Raw genomic sequence first — 18,460 nt, 5'->3', positions numbered from 1 at the left:
CTTTTGTTTTTGTTACAAGGGTGTAGACTGAAATAAGGAAAGTGATTAGTTTGACCATCTCCCCTGATTGACAGACTTTATATCTGTATGACTGAGGCAACAGAGGTAGGAGTTTGTCTTGTAACTGGTGTGTTGCTGGGTTGGATCACTGACGACCCGACGCTCTGTCTGTCACATGCCTTGATGCCTTTTGGTGGCGGTCAGAGGGCCTGTGCATGGTGCACACGGTGCATGGCAGCCTCTCTTCTGTTAGACTGTCCCAAACTGTGGCTTCAATGTAGTTCCCACCATTAGCATGTGAATGTGAGAATGACTGAATGCAGTGGAAAGCGCTTTGGAGTCCTCTGGCTTAGATAAAGTGCTGCACACAGGCCATTTATTATTACCTCAACACAAATACAAACATTTGGGAATGTCAGTTGGATGCACTGCCTGGCATCAGATATGTTGGTGTAAATCTAAACTCAATTTGTGGTTTTGTTAAGTTTTCTTTGGAACTTTACAATGCACTATTAGGGAGAACGTTGGTTTTGTCATAAAAGTCTTTCTCCATCAAATGGCCTGTACTTGTTGATCTTATTGTTTTGCTCTAATGATGTTACTAAAATTGTGCAAAAGGTCAAAGCTTCGTTCTTTTTTCCATTATTTCAGCCTGAAAGCAATCGAAGGGAGATTACACAAACCGTCCCTTTCCCTGTGAGTGCCTCTCTTTCCCCCTCTCCCTGTGTGATCTGCTCAGTGCTGCCGACTGTGTTGGACTCCGGAGCGTCTGTCCGACCTGACGCACTCTTGTACCAAAGCGCAGCTGTCACCATTACTTCATGCTTATTGGCCCAATACCGAGAGAGGCAGAGGCTGAGCAAAGGCAAACAACGGGGGAGAGAGAAAGAGCCGGACCCCTGCGCTCTGCTCCATCGATCTGCAGAGGTGCACCGAGGATCCTCTAAAGGACGCTGGGAACGGATTTCTGAGTTTTTTTGGGGGGTTTTCTGGAATGCCAAGGTGGATCCGCCGTTCGGAACATGATGCTGCTGGGAAATTTGGTACGGTAAGACTGTCACAGTTTTGTGTTTGAGTCCCATATCGCTGTGTTGTAGTTCTCATGTGCATGTCCGAAGGTTTCCCAGCTCCCCCCTGCACAACAACCGCCCCAAAACAGAGATAGCGCTGTTGGAGAATTGACATATCGACCTGCCTGCTCTTTACTGCCTCACATCAGAAACATTTTCAGGCTTTGCTTCAGCAGAAGGGACAAATTACATAATCCCTCCTTGGATGAATATGAATTATGGAGCAGGGATGACTGGCTGCTGTTGTTCTGACTCAAGCTGAGCAAGAAGTGTGACGGTGATGGATTGCTTCAGTGTTGCTTCATGTCAGCAACTACACAGATGTGTTTACCTGGGGGAGTTAAAGGTAAACACAAGCTGTAGGTTAATGGTTAGACTGTGGGTGACCTCCTTTCCGTGTACCACAGCGTGGGTTTGATCAGGATGAAACATTTAATTCATATTATTAATGCAGTAATGGTAATAATTAACTAGCAACCTAACTGTATGTGTCATAAAAAAAAGTTTTTATGGCCTTTTAAAATTAAACAGGTATAGAAGTTCACTTTTTAATTGCCGTGTGGTTGTTTTTTCTTAATTTATTTTATGTATTTGTTTTTTTTATTTATTTATTTAATAGGATGTAGCCTATATTAATTGTAGCATCTATGTCTTAAATGTCATTTCATCAGTCAGCCTGCAAGATTCACAAACATTTTATGCAGTGTTTCCTAAAGTTGGGGTCACAGTCAACTAGGTCTTGAGATGCTTTTCAGTAATTAAAATAAATAACGATGATGATGATGGTGAAGCATGTTAATGCTATAAAGCAATAACCATAAATAGATACTCAATTCAAATCAACTCTATTCAAACTTCATTGAACACACAGTCTCCTGCTCCACAGGTATAAAAAAATAGAAAAGAAGAGAGCGAAAAAGATACAAGTTACATACTGGCTGTTGATTATGCCTGAGCTGTCTTTATATGGCCTGTACTTGTGCAGCGCTTTATCAAGGCCAGAGGACCCCAGAGCCTTCCACACTACATTCAGTCATTCACACGTTCACGCACACAGTCACACAGATGGTGATAAGGTACTACATTATGGCCACAGCTGCGCTGGGGCAGCCTGACAGAAGCGTGTATTTGTCTGTTTAGTTGAATTGCTGTTTGTGAGTCAGAAGTTGTGAAATGTTGAAACAACTGATTAAAAACTGTGATTTCTCAAACGTCTTACAAGTGTCACCTCTATAACTACCTAGTACGGCTATTGCTCCAAGTTCTGTTGCAAGCTTTGCAACAGAACTTGGATTTTTCAGCAATGCTGACCTAAAAATCCAACGTAGCCCTCATCTATATAAAAACATCTGTCGATATCTATATCAAAAACTGTTTGCAAATACCAGACTGTACAATGTCCTCCAGTCATCACATTGTTAGAGGTTTTGAACTCATAAAAGGCCATTAAAATTTACTGTTTCAATCTGTTTTACTTATCATAGTTAGTCTGGTCACTGATCAGAAAAATACTCACAAATCCCACATGTTTTTTCAACTTGAACCGGGAACTCAGATAAGCACATGTTCCTGGTTATTCTGTTGTCCACCTCAGTTTTTGCTGAGAGTTTTGGATGTTTTTCTTCTCCACTTTTCTTTTGGGTATTTTGTGATGAAGAAAAGCCCAGTGTTCTTTAATAGATTTTTGGGCTGCATCACAGTTTGTTTGTTTTTAATTACATAGCAGTACAAGTGGTACTTGTACCATTGCTTGAGAACAATGGATTTAAAGAAAGTCAGGGTTCTGTAATGGAAAAAGATAATGGTTCTTAATAAAATAAATGTTCTTGCCCAATAGGATTTTAGTTGGAAACCGCCTGGAGATGCATCTGTAACACATTTCCCAAGAAAATGTGTTCAAGCTGTGATTCCGCATCACTGAATCTGTAACTGTATCATTGTGTCTTAGTTCCTGAACTGAGAGTGTTCATTGTGTCCAGCATGTTGCTGGACCACTGGACTGATTCATCCTGAGGAAAGTTTTTAAAACAGATTATGTGAGTACCAAGTTGTAGCTTCTGAAAATCTGAACTTGCTCAGTTACTATGTCAGCATCACTGACTGCTAAGGGGAAGCTGAGGTGTTTAAGATCTCTCTGAAAACTGATCCAAACACAGTTTCCAAATAGGCCATTTTAGAAGTTTGTGAAAATGGCTTCCAATCAAAATCTCATTTAGTGAGACCTAGCAATAAATTAATCAATAAATTAATAAATAAATAAGAAAAAAAAGTCTGTTTTGCAAGGATTAGTTAGATAAGAACCTGCACACTTTCCACAAAGCAAATTAAGGCCATGTTACCATCCAGGGCTTTAGTAGCAAGTTCAAGTTGAGTTGTTGAGAACATTTGCAAAAGTCACAACTTTAGAGCAATAGTAAGAAAAACAAAACAAATCTCAGCTTGCATGAGGAAGTTTCTTTCAAAAACTTAGTCTAAGCAACACAAACACAAATATCTGATAATTTTAGTACAAAATGATAATAGACTATAATCATGCTAATTTTGTTGCAAAAAAAAAAGTTAAACCAAGACTTTCACTGTTTGATGTTACCGCTAATGCTTTGGTCTGTAATGTAAGACCAAAATTGGGACATATTTTGTTTTGTTTATAAAATGTAATGCCTTCAAAAGGGTGCAGAACTTCATAATCCTCACAATTCGTTCAAATATTGTGAGGAAAGCTTCCACAAATCATTATGCAACTAGGCCACTACTCACTCAGTAACAGGCATAATGATGAAGAGATAATGTCTTAACGTAAAATAACGCAGACTGAAAAGAAATATAAGAATTTGTGCTTCTTGCAGATCGTGTTGGTGTTCTGTCTTTGGGGGACGGATGTCAGCAGAGCTCACATATTTGAAGCCACACGACCTGGAGACGGAGACAACATATCACCTGTCACTAAACGTAAGAACAGATGTTTCCCTCGCTCTCTCTCCCACTATCTTCAAGGTTATACTTTCATTAATCAAATTTTTGATTTGATATTCTTAATTTTATCACGGCACAACTAATTTCAGTTCTCTTATCAATCAATTTGCTCTTTGAACAGATGGTATTTATTCATTTTAAGCAGCATTTCTAGCTCTTCTGCTCATTACTCAGAAAAATGAACAAAGTAAAAACATCACTCGTGGATATTTGGAAATAATTTCAGTAAATAGTTCAGATGAGCTAACACAATTTTCTGATGACTAGGATGTCAGCTGTTGTTTCTCATTTTGACTCTCTATCCCTTACAGTTGTGTCAGAGTGGGTCAGCACAGCAGGATCCTGTAAAGGGAGGTGCTTTGAGTTGGAGGTGGCAGATCCTCCAGGATGCAGATGTGACAATCTGTGTAAAACTTACCTCAGCTGCTGCTCGGACTTCGATGCTCACTGCCTGAAAACAGGTCAGTATTACTCACAATTACACATCCACTCTCACCCCTCCTTGTTGTTTTTCCTTAATCCAAAGATACACTGACCAGCCACTTTATTAGGTACAGCTATGTGTAGAAATAGTACAGAAAACAATACATTTTGGGTTAAGGTATTCAAAATGCCAAAGATCACACCGAAAGCTGCAAATGTCAGTTAAGAACATGAAACTACGGCCACTATTCAAATTTAACAGTAACAAAAAGGATAAATATTTTCTGGTCTAAAAATCTGAAATTCAGCTCCAACGCCTATGGAAATGTCAGAATTTGACATAACCAACATAAACGTATGGATCCATCCTGACTTCAACAAGTAGTTTTGGCTGTAATATTGACATACATTTTTAATCTGATGCAACCAGTAGCTGAGGTCTCTTCTTTTCCCCTTTAACAAAAAGACATTGGTTCATTGGGTCAAATTTTTCACCATGTAATCTATTTCTACTCTATTTTGGAATCGTTACAGCCAATGAGGCAGAGGGAGGTTTTTAAATTAAGAAATAAAATGGTTGATTGATGATTAATTTGGCTTCCTCTCTTAGCGGGGGGGTTTGAGTGTACACCTGATCGCTGTGGGGAGGAGAGGAATGAAGACCATGCCTGCCACTGTTCTGATGATTGTTTAGAAAATGGAGACTGCTGTTCTAACTACAAATCCACATGCAGCGGTATGTATAATTTAAAATTTTTGCTCGAAAAACAGGATTTAATTTATTCCTGATTCAGAACAATTAAAAGCTTGTCATTTCTTTCAGATGAGACTTCATGGTTGGAGGACAGCTGTGAAGAGATCAAGAGTCCTGAATGTCCTGCAGGGTAAAATTCATATGCTGGATATATTACACTGAACAGGTCGGGAGATGTTGACCTGGTCAGAAAGTGTTCTTCTATAAGTTGACACTGAGACACCAATGTTATTTAATACAAGCAAAATATTTGTAATTCAAAAGGTTTATGAAAAAAATATTATATTGACTTAATTGCAATGGGTGTGGTATAATAATGTGCAGCTGGGGCTAAGATTTAGTTCAGGCTTCTTGATGTTCGTTGAAGTTACAGAGTCCAAAACAAAAGTCTTCAAGTTAAGACTTTTTCTGACCTGAGGATAAAATCAAATCAAGAGTACGTCAATGTTTGTGGTTTGGGCATCTGGGCAACACACATGAACATTAAAATAAAGACTTGCTTATATTTAGGCAGTGCATGCTAAGAAATCTGAAAAGTAATTTTAAAAACATTCTTATTTTATTCGGGCTACAACACACAGCATCGATGGAGAGATACTCAGTTCAAATATATTCAGTTCTGAGCTGGTTAAAGAGGAGGACAAAAATAATTGCTTGCTTTCAAAGCAACTCAACTCTTAAAATTAAAAGCTATCCCTGCTCTTTGGCCAGACTTCCACAGGAAGCTAAAATGAGACATAGATAAGAAGAAAGACACCGTCCATATTTTGGTTTTGAGGCAAAGACCACTGATGAGCAAAGCAGCACAAAGAGCCAACTCACACAAATCATCTTGATGGCATTTACTTAAATCTAGCTTAGTAAAGGCCTCTTCCTTTCTGAGTGGCCTTTCAGCTCATGTTGATACAGGGACCAGAGTCACAGTACATGTTGACACTGTCTTACTAGCTTCAGCCAGCACCTTAACAAGGTGTTTGGCTTGTTTTTTTTTTCTTACTTTCTATTCTGTCGAACAAGAAAGCAGTGTGTTCAAGGTGAGGCCTTAAAGAAAAACTGCCATTTTTCATTTTTTTTTATTTTTGTACTTTACAGTTTCGTCCGTCCTCCTCTCATCATGCTGTCTGTTGATGGGTTCAGAGCGTCCTACATGAAGAAGAGCAAATATGTCATCCCTAACTTACATAAACTCAGTATGCTTCTATTCTACTCTTTCTGCATGTTTCTGGGAGAGAAAATGTGTCTTTGTTTTAATTTTCCATATTGGGAACAACTTTTTTGCAGAATTGGTTTTCCTGTCTTTTTCCCAAAGCAAATCATTTGTTTTGTTTCAGGATCATGTGGTGTGTCACCTCCGTACATGCGACCCGTCTATCCATCAAAGACATTTCCAAATTTATACACCCTAGCCACAGTAAGCGATGTTCCATAATGCTAAGTAAATTGTTTGAATTTCTACTTTGCAAAACTCTTGTGGAATGGATACTAAAGCCAGGCTGTTAATGAATACCTTTATGTTTGAAAGCTAAGTACAAACATACTGTATGTTTGTTTCTGTCCAGTTTACTTTTATGGTCTGTTCATGTTGTGACATTGGTACAGGCCTGATTTTTGCCTGCACTGACATAACACTGTGGGGTTTATCTGCAGGGTCTGTACCCAGAGTCCCATGGAATTGTGGGAAACACCATGCATGACCCAGTGTTCAATGCCACCTTCAGCCTACGCACAAGAGAAAAATTAAACCATCGCTGGTGGGGTGGACAGCCAGTGAGTACCGCTCACATACTAGTTAGTTTGCTTCAGGCAAAGTGCTGCCCAAATATCTCCACATCAACAATAATGATATGTTGATTATTACACCACCATGTTTGTAGATGATAGTACAGTTATTGCAATGATGCAAAAACTACACTGTTTTTGCATCATTGCAAAATGATGCAACATCAGATTTGCACAATATTGTGCAAAACTGGTGTTTTGCACAATATTTCAGTGGATGCCTCTTTGGTCAGAAGAGTCTGCCCGACTAAAGTGCTAACAATGTTGGGTTCACCAGTTGGGTGATTTACCAGTCACCAGATTCTCCAAACAGTGGTTGCATACATTTTTGCCATGTATCTGCTCATGTTACAATTTCCTTGTGTGAGTGGAATATTGTGTTTTTGCCATCTTGTATTTTGCAGATCTGGATTACAGCAGAGAAACAAGGAGTGAAAGCAGGAACGTTCTTCTGGCCGTGGTACATTAGTACAAAATGTTTTTGAATTGTTTCAAAAATCACTGTTCTTTTTAAATACTATTTCCCTAAAATAGTTTAACTTCTTCAATCTGTTGATTTTTCCAGGGTGATTCCTCTAGAAAGAAGGATTTTGACAATTCTCCATTGGCTGACACTTTCAGATCAAGAGAGGTATTTTCAACTCTTCTTCAGAAGTTTGTGTAATTGAGTACAACATTTTATTCATTTTCAAATTATATTTACTAAAGCCTCATATTTATGGTAATTGACAGTTTTACTTGTTTACCGCTTCCGTAAACTTTAAGCGTTGCAATCTCAGCCAGAAAAATAAAAAAAAAATAAAACTAGTTTCTAGATGCAGAAGGATGTACCCCATTTAAACCTCTTCAAAAATCAAGGTTGCTTCTTTGACATCAAGCATTCCTTACAGTCAAGTATGTGGAAAAGCTGAATGACTTTGGAGTGGTTTTGTTTTTGGGTGCCACAACAAAAACTAGTTCTAGTCCAACATTTTTTTGTAATTTAGCATTGAAAATCCTCTTAAAAATCAATAAGGCATGATAAATCACATGCAATCAGTTGGGAAAGATGAAAGGAACTCAGGCTTTCAAACAAGTTTGGCAAAGGACTTTTCTTGTCTTACTGAACACAAAATGGCCTCATATCAAAGATAATTTCCAATTAAACAAAATGAGTAATTGTGTTATTCTTTAGGCCCTATGTTTATGCAGTCCACTCCGAGCAGCCGGATACCTTTGGCCATCGCTTTGGACCACTCAGCAGTGAGGTACGAAAGAAAGATTCAGAAAATGTCTCTGAAATAAGACTTTTTTTTTTTTTTTTTTCTCAAACGGTTTAATCATGTTTTTGGTCCTCAGCTGGACAACCCTTTGAGGGAAATTGACAACATCATTGGTCAACTAATGAACGGACTGAAGCAGATGAATCTGCACCGATGTGTCAATGTCATCATTGTAGGCGATCACGGTACTCCCTGACCTCCTTCTGATTTTGTTGTTATTGTTTAAAAGCGGACATAACACAAATTAAATTTGGTTGTACATTTCAAAAAATTTACAAGAGACTTTGATTAGATTTTTTTAAATCCAAGAAGTAAAGCAATTTCTCAGTTTATTATTTTATTAGCAATGAACTTGAATGATTTATTAGTAACACCAAATACATACATGTGACTTAATGTTTCTGACAGGTATGGAAGAGGCCCATTGTGACAGGACAGAGTTTCTCAGCAACTACCCTCTAAATCTCGACGATATCATGCTCATCCCGGGCTCCATTGGTAGAATTCGCCCCCGTAACCCTAAATCCACCACATGTAAGATGAGAATGATTGGAAATAAGTATAGATATAAATTTTTAAAAAATAAAATCATTTTTTCTTTTTTCAGATGACCCAAAGGTTGTGGTTGGAAACCTTACTGTAAGTATGACGACATAAGAGTTCGAAGCATCTGTGACTGGCCACGATAAAACCAGGAGCAAGTCTCCCTCGGGGTATTTACAGATTCTGGAAGTGTGGATTTTAAGCTTTCCAGTGATGTAAATCGCGTATAAATAAAATAAAAATAAGAGGACATGGCCATTTGAATGTTGGCAGACTACTAAAAAGATGAGGGAATAAGCAACCATCAGAGTTTTCAAAAGACCCCAAACCTGATGAGTTTGTTCCTGGTTTTGCGTCACATATTGAACAAAAGGATGATGTTCAGTAAATAAGCATTTACTGAGGAAAAATAGGTTCAAGATGTTAAACAGCAGGCTTTCTGTTTCAGTGTAAAATGCCTACTCAGCACTTTAGACCATACCTGAAGCACCATTTACCCAAGAGGCTTCACTACGCCAACAACCGCAGGATCGAGGATGTCCAGCTTTTGATGGAGCGGAAATGGCACATTGCTAAGTAACCTGACACAAAGTTATACTGCAATGTAGGAAGATATTAAAGCTCCAAAAACTGAAGACTTTGTACCAGATTTAACATTTGAATCAAAGATCTTGTAACATCTTGAATATCAAATACTAAATTTCATTCTGTGTTCTCTGTAAATTTATATAAATCAGTTTTGCTTTATGGCACTGATTTTCAGTACAGAAAAAAAACATGTTTTTCAGGAAACTGCCAGAAAAACCAAGATCTCGGTGCGGTTTCTCTGGTGACCATGGCTTTGACAACAAGATAACAAGCATGAGGGTAATGAAGTTTTATACTTTTTCTCCATTTTACACAACGCTCATAAAGATGTCAGGTAGAATGTTTGATCACGGGATGAAATGAAGTCACAGGTCACTGTGAGAGGGATGGCAGAATTGGAGAGAGATTGGCCTAGAAATTCAACATGTGCCTGTGTTTAAAGCTCAGATTAAAACTACAGATCTAAATAAAACCAAATAAATCATATTTCCCATTTTTGAGGAGTGCACTTTTGTGATTTAGGCTTTCTCTCCTTGTATGCAGACAATCTTTATTGGCCATGGACCAAGTTTCAAGTTCCAGAAACGTGTCCCAGAGTTTGACAATATAGAACTATACAACGTCATGTGTGGTAAGAACACATTTCCCCCTTAATAAAGAGGATTGAACTAGAACTTAACTGTGTTTCACTGTTTCACTGTTAATAAGTTAAGTGATAGAAACCCTTTGTAAGAGACACAACAACTGAGCTGTTATTTTGATCTTTTCATTAGTACTTTGTTAGGTACAACAGTATATTCATCTCTGATTGGTTGATGTGTAGCACTTTAGAAAATATGACAACATGCATCATAAATAATTTTGCATGATAATTATTTGATTCTTATTTTAGATTTAACAAGAAACTTGCATTCTTAAATATAAGCATCAGGTGAACACTTTCATCCACTTACCAAATCTTCTAGTCCTTGTATTTGTCTCTGATGACAGACTTGTTGGGGTTGGAGCCAGCTCCTAACAATGGGACACATGGTAGCCTCAATGACATGCTGAAGGATCCGCCCTTCCTGCCCACCATGCCAGAGGAAGTCACACCTCCATCACCGGCGTCTGACTCCAGCCACGCAATGATTCAAGACCTGGGGTGCAGCTGTGAGGATGAGGTTAGGAGAGGACTTTGGAAAGAAAAGATAAAAGAATAAATTAATAGATAACTAAGTGAAAAGCAGTCACAATTCAGGTAATCAGTACTTTTAAAATGAGTTTCCATGTGCCTGTTCTTTCCTTCCCCGTCCAGAACAAGGTGGAGGAGATAATTGAAACCTTTACCCCTGCACCAGATGGCACCTACGGTTACAGTGAGTTTCCTATCCTCTGACAGTTATGAAAATATTCCTTGTGGAACAGCGGAGAATGTTATGACATGTGTTATTGTCACAAAGTAAAGGAATAAATAAATAAATAAATAAATAAATAAATAAATAAATAAATAAATAAATAAATAAATAAATAAATAAATCCTGGGATATTTAAATTTAACCATGAATGTCTAATAATATTTCCAGCAAAAACTCCAGCTCCTCATATTTTTACAGTGTTGAAATGATCTATGATTGCACTTTTTTTTCCTGTGCAACATCAGCATATGTTCCATTACGAAAATGACAATATTCCACCGCACGATAGGGAGCAGAAAACATTCATGCCGTCAATTTCTTGCACAATGTTTGGGGATTTGTTGCCCAACCTTTCATCAGCACATCTATGAAATCCTTCCCTGACTTGCTTTGATCTTGCAAAGTTTCAGGATGTCTTCGGATTCCTCGATGGCCGTCAAGTCAAGATGACTGAGACATGTTACACAAGAAATTGTCCCCAGCATTACCTGAAAATACAGAAATAAATAGAAGATAGAATGGAAATGTGCTGGTGGATGGACTTTGTGCCCTGCCTCATGCAGTCAGACAGTGAGTTACCTGGTTAGCCTCCAGGTTGCCCCCAGGGCACAGACCTTAGAGTTAGTAAATACTTGACTGTAGATTTTTGTTTTTTCCCCAAGACCACCTAAGGTATCAGGAATTGATTATTCCGGTAATTAAGTGATCAAATTATGATTTATAATTTAACCAAACATCTGTGATGTAGTTTTATGTTTTTATATTTTTAGACACCACCCATCTTCCATTTGGTCGCCCAGCAGTGATGTTCAGTACTCAATACAGTCTACTTCATCATGTGGAATTTATCAGTGGATACAGCAAAGAGCTGGCCATGCCACTCTGGACAGCATACACACTACCCCGACAGGTACACGCACACACACACTCACACACACACACACACTCACACACACACACACACAGACTCCATAGCACTCTGTGGCTCATAAAAGTTCTTTACAACCTCGATAAATATCCCATGTTGTGTGCAGATGGAAGCTGTCAACCGAAGTTACTGATTAGAGATTTGTGACAGATTTCTGATCTATGAGGCGATAGCATGACAAATGAAACTGACCATGATAAAGCTGACAGCATTAAAAACATCTTTTACTAGTCTTCCCCCTCTCCCCTCGTGTACGGGATCTGCTAACTGCAGCTCTTAAGAACCACCATAGTGTTTTTTTTTTTTTTCTAACTACAAACCAAGAAATGCTTTTAGAAAAATGACTTGTGTTGGGCATTTTTGTGTGTTTTTGACAGTTTCTGCAAAGTTTTTATACAACAGGACTAAACAAGTGGTGCATTTAAATTTGTTATTAGGGGACAAGCTGACCTTCATCAGATTAAATATTTTTTGTAAATGCCTACGAAGCAGAAATTAAGCAGATTTTTCAAACCACATTTCTGTTAAACTACCTTTTTCATTAGCTTGATGTAATGTTCCAGTCTAAAATGTCATGGTTTCATTACCTTTAAGTTGAAAAGCCTTATAACTAATAGAGCTAGAGGTTTGAAAACACTAGTCACCAGTATAATTATTCCATATGTTTAAGTTTTACGCAACATTTAAAAATCAATAATATCCTAATTGAATAAATATGACTGTAGAATTAAAGAGATGAATTCTTTAGTTGACATCTAATGTGACAAATATACCATTGTTCAGCCTACAAAAATCAAATCTAAATAGTCTTTTGCAGTTATTTCCATGTCCTTTGCAATTTTTTGATGCACAAATTGCTATTGTGATAATTGCACATTACCTGGACAATTTCACATTTACTTGTTTAAAAACAAATGCAACTATAACATTGTCATAATTCTGTTTGGAGGCCATTTAGCTTTGATGGCTATTGTGAACAGAATGTTTAGATGCTTTCTATCAGCTTTCTTTCTTTTCAAATTAGACACAGATTGTGCCACATTAGGAGGCAAAATCTGTGTTGTCATATTGATGTAGGTCTGTATCGTGTCTAGATTGGCAAGAGGAGAAACAACTAAATAAAAATGATCTATTATTGCTACTGGGTTTATTACCTTAAAACTAAAAGATTGTGAGAATGATTGGCCCTTTTGACACATTTTCTCTTAAAATGAAAAAAACAAAAAAAAAACAAATTAGTTTTGAGTACATTGCAGTTGTGCTCTGTGCACCTCTTTATCCAGCTTTTATCTCTTTTCATCCAATTATGCTGAGTTATAAAAAAACAAATTAGTGTGTAGTAATAACACATTGCATCTGTTTTTATGACTGACATCATGCTTGAGTCATAGCAGAACATGGAGGTCGCATAAATGTAATCATGAACTCCTACCACAGTGAACTGACACAGCGGACACGTGTTTCCCTCATGTTTATGCAGACGTGTTGCAGGTTTACAGGAAACATCTGCTCACTCCTTGGTCATGCTGAAATACACACTTTCACACACAAATGCCTCTAAAAAGACTGGGGCATGAATCCAGAAGTAACTGGTTGCTTTTTCACTGCCCTTGTCTGCTTTTAGTTTTCTTTAGGCTCCCCATCAATTTGGAGATGACTCCCTCTTGTATTTCTCTCTCTTACTTAGTGTCGTTTTTTTAACAGGAGGATTTGACTCCCATACCGGATGTTTCTCCTTCTGTTAACTGTATCCGAGCTGACCCAAGAGTTTCTTCAGTTCACAGTCAGAGCTGCACAACGTACAACCAGAACAACCACCTCACTTATGGCTTCCTCTTTCCTCCAGGTAAAACTCCATGTTATATGGTGCATACTCATTAGATTTTTCAACTCCTTCATTGCAATTACGGGGGGTTATTTAAAATACAAGCATTCAGTGAGCAACAATATATTAAACTATTCTAAAAATGTTTTATGTCAACAGAACTAGCAACATCTCCAGAGTCAAGATATGATTCTTCGCTCATCACCAACACCGTTCCCATGTACCCCGCTTTCAAGAGTAAGTTAGAGCCTTAAAGTGAAAAATAAGATTTAATGTAGCACTTTTGATTGCAGCAAGAAACAAAATGTGGTTATTATGTGTGATATGCTTAGAATCTCACATGATTTCTAGTTTTAACAGCCTACATAACTATAAAAGTTCTGTAAAAACAAAAAAAAATAAAAAAATAAAAAAAACAAGAAAGATGTTTAGGAAAGAAAATTGGGATTTTTCATGTACTTTGTCACATGTCTTGTAACGACTTTTCAAAATGGGAATGATAGGAGGACAGTTCCAAAACCTGCCCATATCTACTGTTGTGGAAAGAAACTGTTTTACCAGGCACTGCCAGGTGAAATCACTCAATCAGGTTTATTCATATATTGTGCACAATACAGAGAGCTTGTAGGACAAACAATAATGAAGCAGGTCTGGGTGAAAAGCTCTGGCAGGCAGAGACAACACGAGTTTTATACCAAGGTAAGGAATTCAAAACATGGGAGAGACGGTCTGGTTCCCTTGCAGCTGCAGGAAAACAACTCCCAACCTTGTGTGTGCAGCCCAAACAGGTTGTTTTGATGAGAGTTCACAAGCATTTCATATGACATGATCAGCAGATGTTAACTTGTAGTAATTTTCCACCACACTATCAGTAGTGAAATCAGTAAAAATTTAAAACTGGAACTGGGACTAACAAGGCTGGATGAGAACCCACGTTTAATTTTCCACCATATGCTGTATGCAAAACGCCATTGGGATTCTGGGATGTGTGCCTTTGGTCAGGTGATACTGAGATTGACATAAAATAAAGGCAGGGACTGTTAGGTGCAGTGGACGTCAATCTGTTATGATAAAAGGAAAAAAAAAGTGGACATTCATTAATAGTGATAATAATAATTAGGAAAAAATAAGAGATGTAGGCCTCTACCTAATTGTGTAACAGAGGAAATGCATGTATCAAATTCAGTGCAATCTGAATTGCTGAGTTTGACAAAGGAAATGTTGTTTTTCCTTTTTAAGGCTTGGTGGGTTTGAGTCTCCTCCTTTCCTTTGCATCAGTGACATTCATTGGTATCACATGAGGCAGAGGACAGAAAGGCGCTGACATCAGGTCTGAGTCAGGACATACTGATACCCATTGTTTATGAAGAGAGAGAGGACTTATCAGGACACAACACAGCCTCTGTCTTTCAACCACTGTCCAGTTCAGCCGCAAATAATTTATTATAGACATCAGGTCTGTTTGTGTGGAGGGGTGGGTTGATTCTTCATCAGGGCAGTAAAAGGTTTTTCTTTTTTTTTACTCGTCATTTAGGTGAGATTTAGTGGCGTCACATAAAACAGAAAGAAAATTGGTGACATGAAGTCTGAGTGAGGACAGGCTGATACCCGTTGTTTATGTGGGGAGAAAGCAGTTATCAGACTAAACACTGACTCTATCTGAAATCCTGCCTTATGCAGACAGATCATTTATTACCGTCATCGGATCTGAGTGTGTGTGTGTGTGTGTGTGTTGGGTCAGTGGGGGTGTAATGGTTTTGGAGTTACACTGCAAAACTGTTCCGAAAGATTACATTTCAGAGCTTCCACCATGTGAAGTTGTAAATACTCAGCCCCTCATTTGCAGTCTTTTCAGGTTGTGTCTTTTCGTACAGTTGACAAATTGCAGATTCGATGTTGCAATGTGTAGCCATTAATCCTTGGGTGAGGTTTTATGACGGCTGTGGTTTTGAAACACTTAGATGGTCGATGCTGCAAGATGTTTGATCAATACAAGTGAGGAACAAGTGGCTCCATGGATCATTCTGTAAACAAAAGACACATTTCACTAGTTAACCATGAAAGAACTGCATTTCACTTTTACCAGATGTGGGTTGTTGCTTTTATTTGAAGATGATTATGTCGAGTAAAGTGATGCTACTCATCACTACTCTACCCACTTCACTTTGCTAAATTTCGAAAGAGCAGATTTTAATAAAACTCTTCTGTTCAACATGAAGGTTGATTTCTAAACACATGGTAAGTTGTTTTCGCTTTCATTTTTTTTGTGTGCATACAGGAATATGGAGCTACCTCCAGGGGACGCTGTTGAGACGTTACAGTGAAGAAAACAATGGCATTAATGTTCTCTCTGGGCCCATCTTCGACTATAACTACGACGGCCTTCGAGACACCACAGCGCAGATTAAAGAGTATGTTTTTAACAGCAGCTCCTACATGTGGTGACAAACATCCTGTTTGAGAAGGATGAAATTGGGAAAGTTTGCCAATTTGGGAGGAAAAAAATAATAATTACAGAATACAAAAGCATATAAAGAATAAGAAGATTTCTAATTCAAAAAGTCAGTTATAACTTACAGATTAATAAGAAAGAAATTAAGAGAGGATCAAGACTTATGAGTAAAATGAGAATAACTAAAACACCAACAAAAAAGGAAGACATCATGCAAATTTGAACTGAAATACAAGGATCTGGGATGATCTGTAATGAATCATCCCAGATTTAGCCTTTATATTCCTAAAAACGCTTTCAGTTTCAAGCAGATTGAATGAATATGTGTCTATTTAATAACCGCAAAGTAAGATACGCTTTGTTTTGAGACCATAGGTTCAAAATAGATAAACAAAAAAAGTCCAAATTTTACAACCTGTAATCTGACTTTGTGTTTGTTTTTTTCTTAAGATCTTCAGCGAATTCACCCCTCATTCCTACCCACTTCTACACGATTGTGACGAGCTGCCAGGAGATGAACCAGACGGTGGATGAGTGTGACGGGGCTCTCAAGGTGTTTTCCTTCATCCTTCCTCACAGGCCAGACAACAGTGAAACCTGCAATGTAAGTTCAAAACAACGCCAGCAGGTGGCGGCATTGGCCCGTGTACTACATGTGTTTGCTTTGCTTGTTGACAGGTTAAAATGAACAAAATCAACACGAGTATTGCACAAGTTTACCAAAATTTATTATTTTTGATGCTTTATGGAATCAAGGCTTACTTAAAAATATGCTAAAAAAAATGTGTTCAAACTGTGGGAAATTTCATGGGTTTGTACAGCTTTAGCAGAGTTCAATAAGTTTACTCAGGTTCATATTAAATTAACAGAAACTGTGATTCATATGTTGATTCACTTGATGTTTGATCCCAACAATTGCCATCCCTTTAACTCTCCCATCTAGCTCTTTGTGCAAAACCAGTAGCGTTGTGGAATTATGTCACTTTTTTTTTTTTTTAATCCAGGATTTAACTAGTCTCTGCTTGTTTCTGTTTATGCAGACACTTCATTTTTATGCATGCTGTGTGACCTTGATGCTGCCTTACATGTAGCACTGACACATTCTGCCAAACTCAAAAACTATTCTTAACCCCACAAAAGCTGAATTTTTACAAAAAAACATTTGCATTGTCATCTACAGGGTCAATATGTGAGTATTATCTTATTGTTTATGACAAATGTTGCTGAGTCTATGCCATGTGATTTAATAGTTGTTGCTGACATTCGGAGATCAGAGTTGGTCACTTTTGACAGATGCATTATCAGCGCTTTATTGCCAATGAGTTAATATATCATGTGCTCCAGAAGCATCCCAACCTGATTATCATGTGAAAGAAACCGCACAGATAAGCTACATTTGGCACAAAAATTCCTCATTTCTTTTAAAGTTGCTCTGTCAACAAAAATAAATTATGGTCCAAACTTACTTTCTTTTCTGTTAGTTTTTTTGGTGCTGTTACTTAAGTGTGGTTAAAATCTATATCAACACATCGCATGGTCTGAATTGAATTGTTGTCAGTTTATTCCATTCTAATCCAGTAACTCCTGCAGTTTCTTATATGTTTTGAACCATGTAGCAAGTTTCCATTCACAATTGTCTGCATTAAGCCAGCGCCATCTTCCCATTAATTAACTGACTTCACGGCCACTGGTGAGGAAAAGCATGCATACAACATGATGCTGCTACCATCATGTTTCTCAGTGGGCCTGGTGTGTCAAGGGTGATTTGCAGGAAGTTTTCTGCTACATGCAGCATTTTCAAGAAGTTCTGTTTTGTTCTTTGGGGACCAGAGTTCCTTCTTCCAAAATGTATTAGAACCATATTCTGTTTTTGTTGCACCTCACAATTATGCACTTCTTTGTGTTGGTGGGAATGTTATGAAATTTCAAGTACACACGGGGAAGTTAGTGGTGGTGATGTGACAAAATGTGGAACCGGTCCAAGCAGGATATTGTAAGGAGAGAGAAAATCACAGTCTTGTTTTTCCCTTATCCTGATGACTTCACTTAGAAACAATTTCTTCAGTTAGATACTCAGATAGAATTTCTTAAACAAAAGTTACTGTTAGTGGTACGACAAAAAGTGTGACTCATAGTAATGACGTTGTATTAGAGTTCACATAAGTTGGGTAATCTTTTGTTTTCAAAAGTCTTTCCTGGTTTCTGTGGTGCTTAACATTTCTGTAGGTGATGCACTTTCCTTTTAAACGCACTGTTCCCTGTTCAAATGTTGCAAAACAAAGACCTAGAATCAAATCCTTTGCAGACCAGGAGAACTTTGTGACCGCATATAAACACTTCAAATTTTGTTTGGATGTAAAAAGAGGAAAACTTTCAAAAAAGAAAAACCCAAACAAGCAAAAAAAAAAAAAAAAAAAAAAAACTTTGAAAAAAGAAAAAAAAAAAAAAACCCTTAAAAAAGGGCTG

The 18,460-nt window shown here is 37.8% G+C and overlaps 1 protein-coding gene across 1 annotated transcript in view; it reads left to right on the top strand.

Moving 5' to 3' along the window:
• The first annotated feature begins 732 nt into the window (after positions 1-732).
• The window catches only part of LOC106962560 (ectonucleotide pyrophosphatase/phosphodiesterase family member 2-like), a 30,844-nt gene continuing 13,116 nt past the window's right edge, over positions 733-18,460 (top strand). Inside the window, exons 1-24 of the mRNA XM_015057032.1 lie at positions 733-1,043; positions 3,917-4,019; positions 4,355-4,504; positions 5,077-5,202; positions 5,290-5,350; positions 6,313-6,410; positions 6,552-6,631; positions 6,868-6,987; positions 7,404-7,459; positions 7,565-7,630; positions 8,174-8,246; positions 8,338-8,446; positions 8,670-8,795; positions 8,869-8,900; positions 9,253-9,380; positions 9,593-9,671; positions 9,936-10,023; positions 10,383-10,555; positions 10,690-10,750; positions 11,560-11,699; positions 13,422-13,563; positions 13,702-13,779; positions 15,821-15,953; positions 16,445-16,598. Of these exons, the coding sequence (XP_014912518.1) occupies positions 1,023-1,043; positions 3,917-4,019; positions 4,355-4,504; positions 5,077-5,202; positions 5,290-5,350; positions 6,313-6,410; positions 6,552-6,631; positions 6,868-6,987; positions 7,404-7,459; positions 7,565-7,630; positions 8,174-8,246; positions 8,338-8,446; positions 8,670-8,795; positions 8,869-8,900; positions 9,253-9,380; positions 9,593-9,671; positions 9,936-10,023; positions 10,383-10,555; positions 10,690-10,750; positions 11,560-11,699; positions 13,422-13,563; positions 13,702-13,779; positions 15,821-15,953; positions 16,445-16,598 (2,397 nt within the window). The 5' untranslated portion in view covers positions 733-1,022. The remainder of the gene's footprint in view (positions 1,044-3,916; positions 4,020-4,354; positions 4,505-5,076; positions 5,203-5,289; positions 5,351-6,312; positions 6,411-6,551; positions 6,632-6,867; positions 6,988-7,403; positions 7,460-7,564; positions 7,631-8,173; positions 8,247-8,337; positions 8,447-8,669; positions 8,796-8,868; positions 8,901-9,252; positions 9,381-9,592; positions 9,672-9,935; positions 10,024-10,382; positions 10,556-10,689; positions 10,751-11,559; positions 11,700-13,421; positions 13,564-13,701; positions 13,780-15,820; positions 15,954-16,444; positions 16,599-18,460) is intronic.

This window comes from Poecilia latipinna, unplaced genomic scaffold, assembly GCF_001443285.1.
Source record: "Poecilia latipinna isolate Pla-1442-1.1 unplaced genomic scaffold, P_latipinna-1.0 Scaffold1430, whole genome shotgun sequence".
Classification (NCBI taxonomy): Eukaryota; Metazoa; Chordata; class Actinopteri; order Cyprinodontiformes; family Poeciliidae; genus Poecilia; species Poecilia latipinna.
The sequence above is the reverse complement of the archived record's forward strand: the minus strand, read 5'-3'. Positions and strand labels throughout refer to the sequence as shown.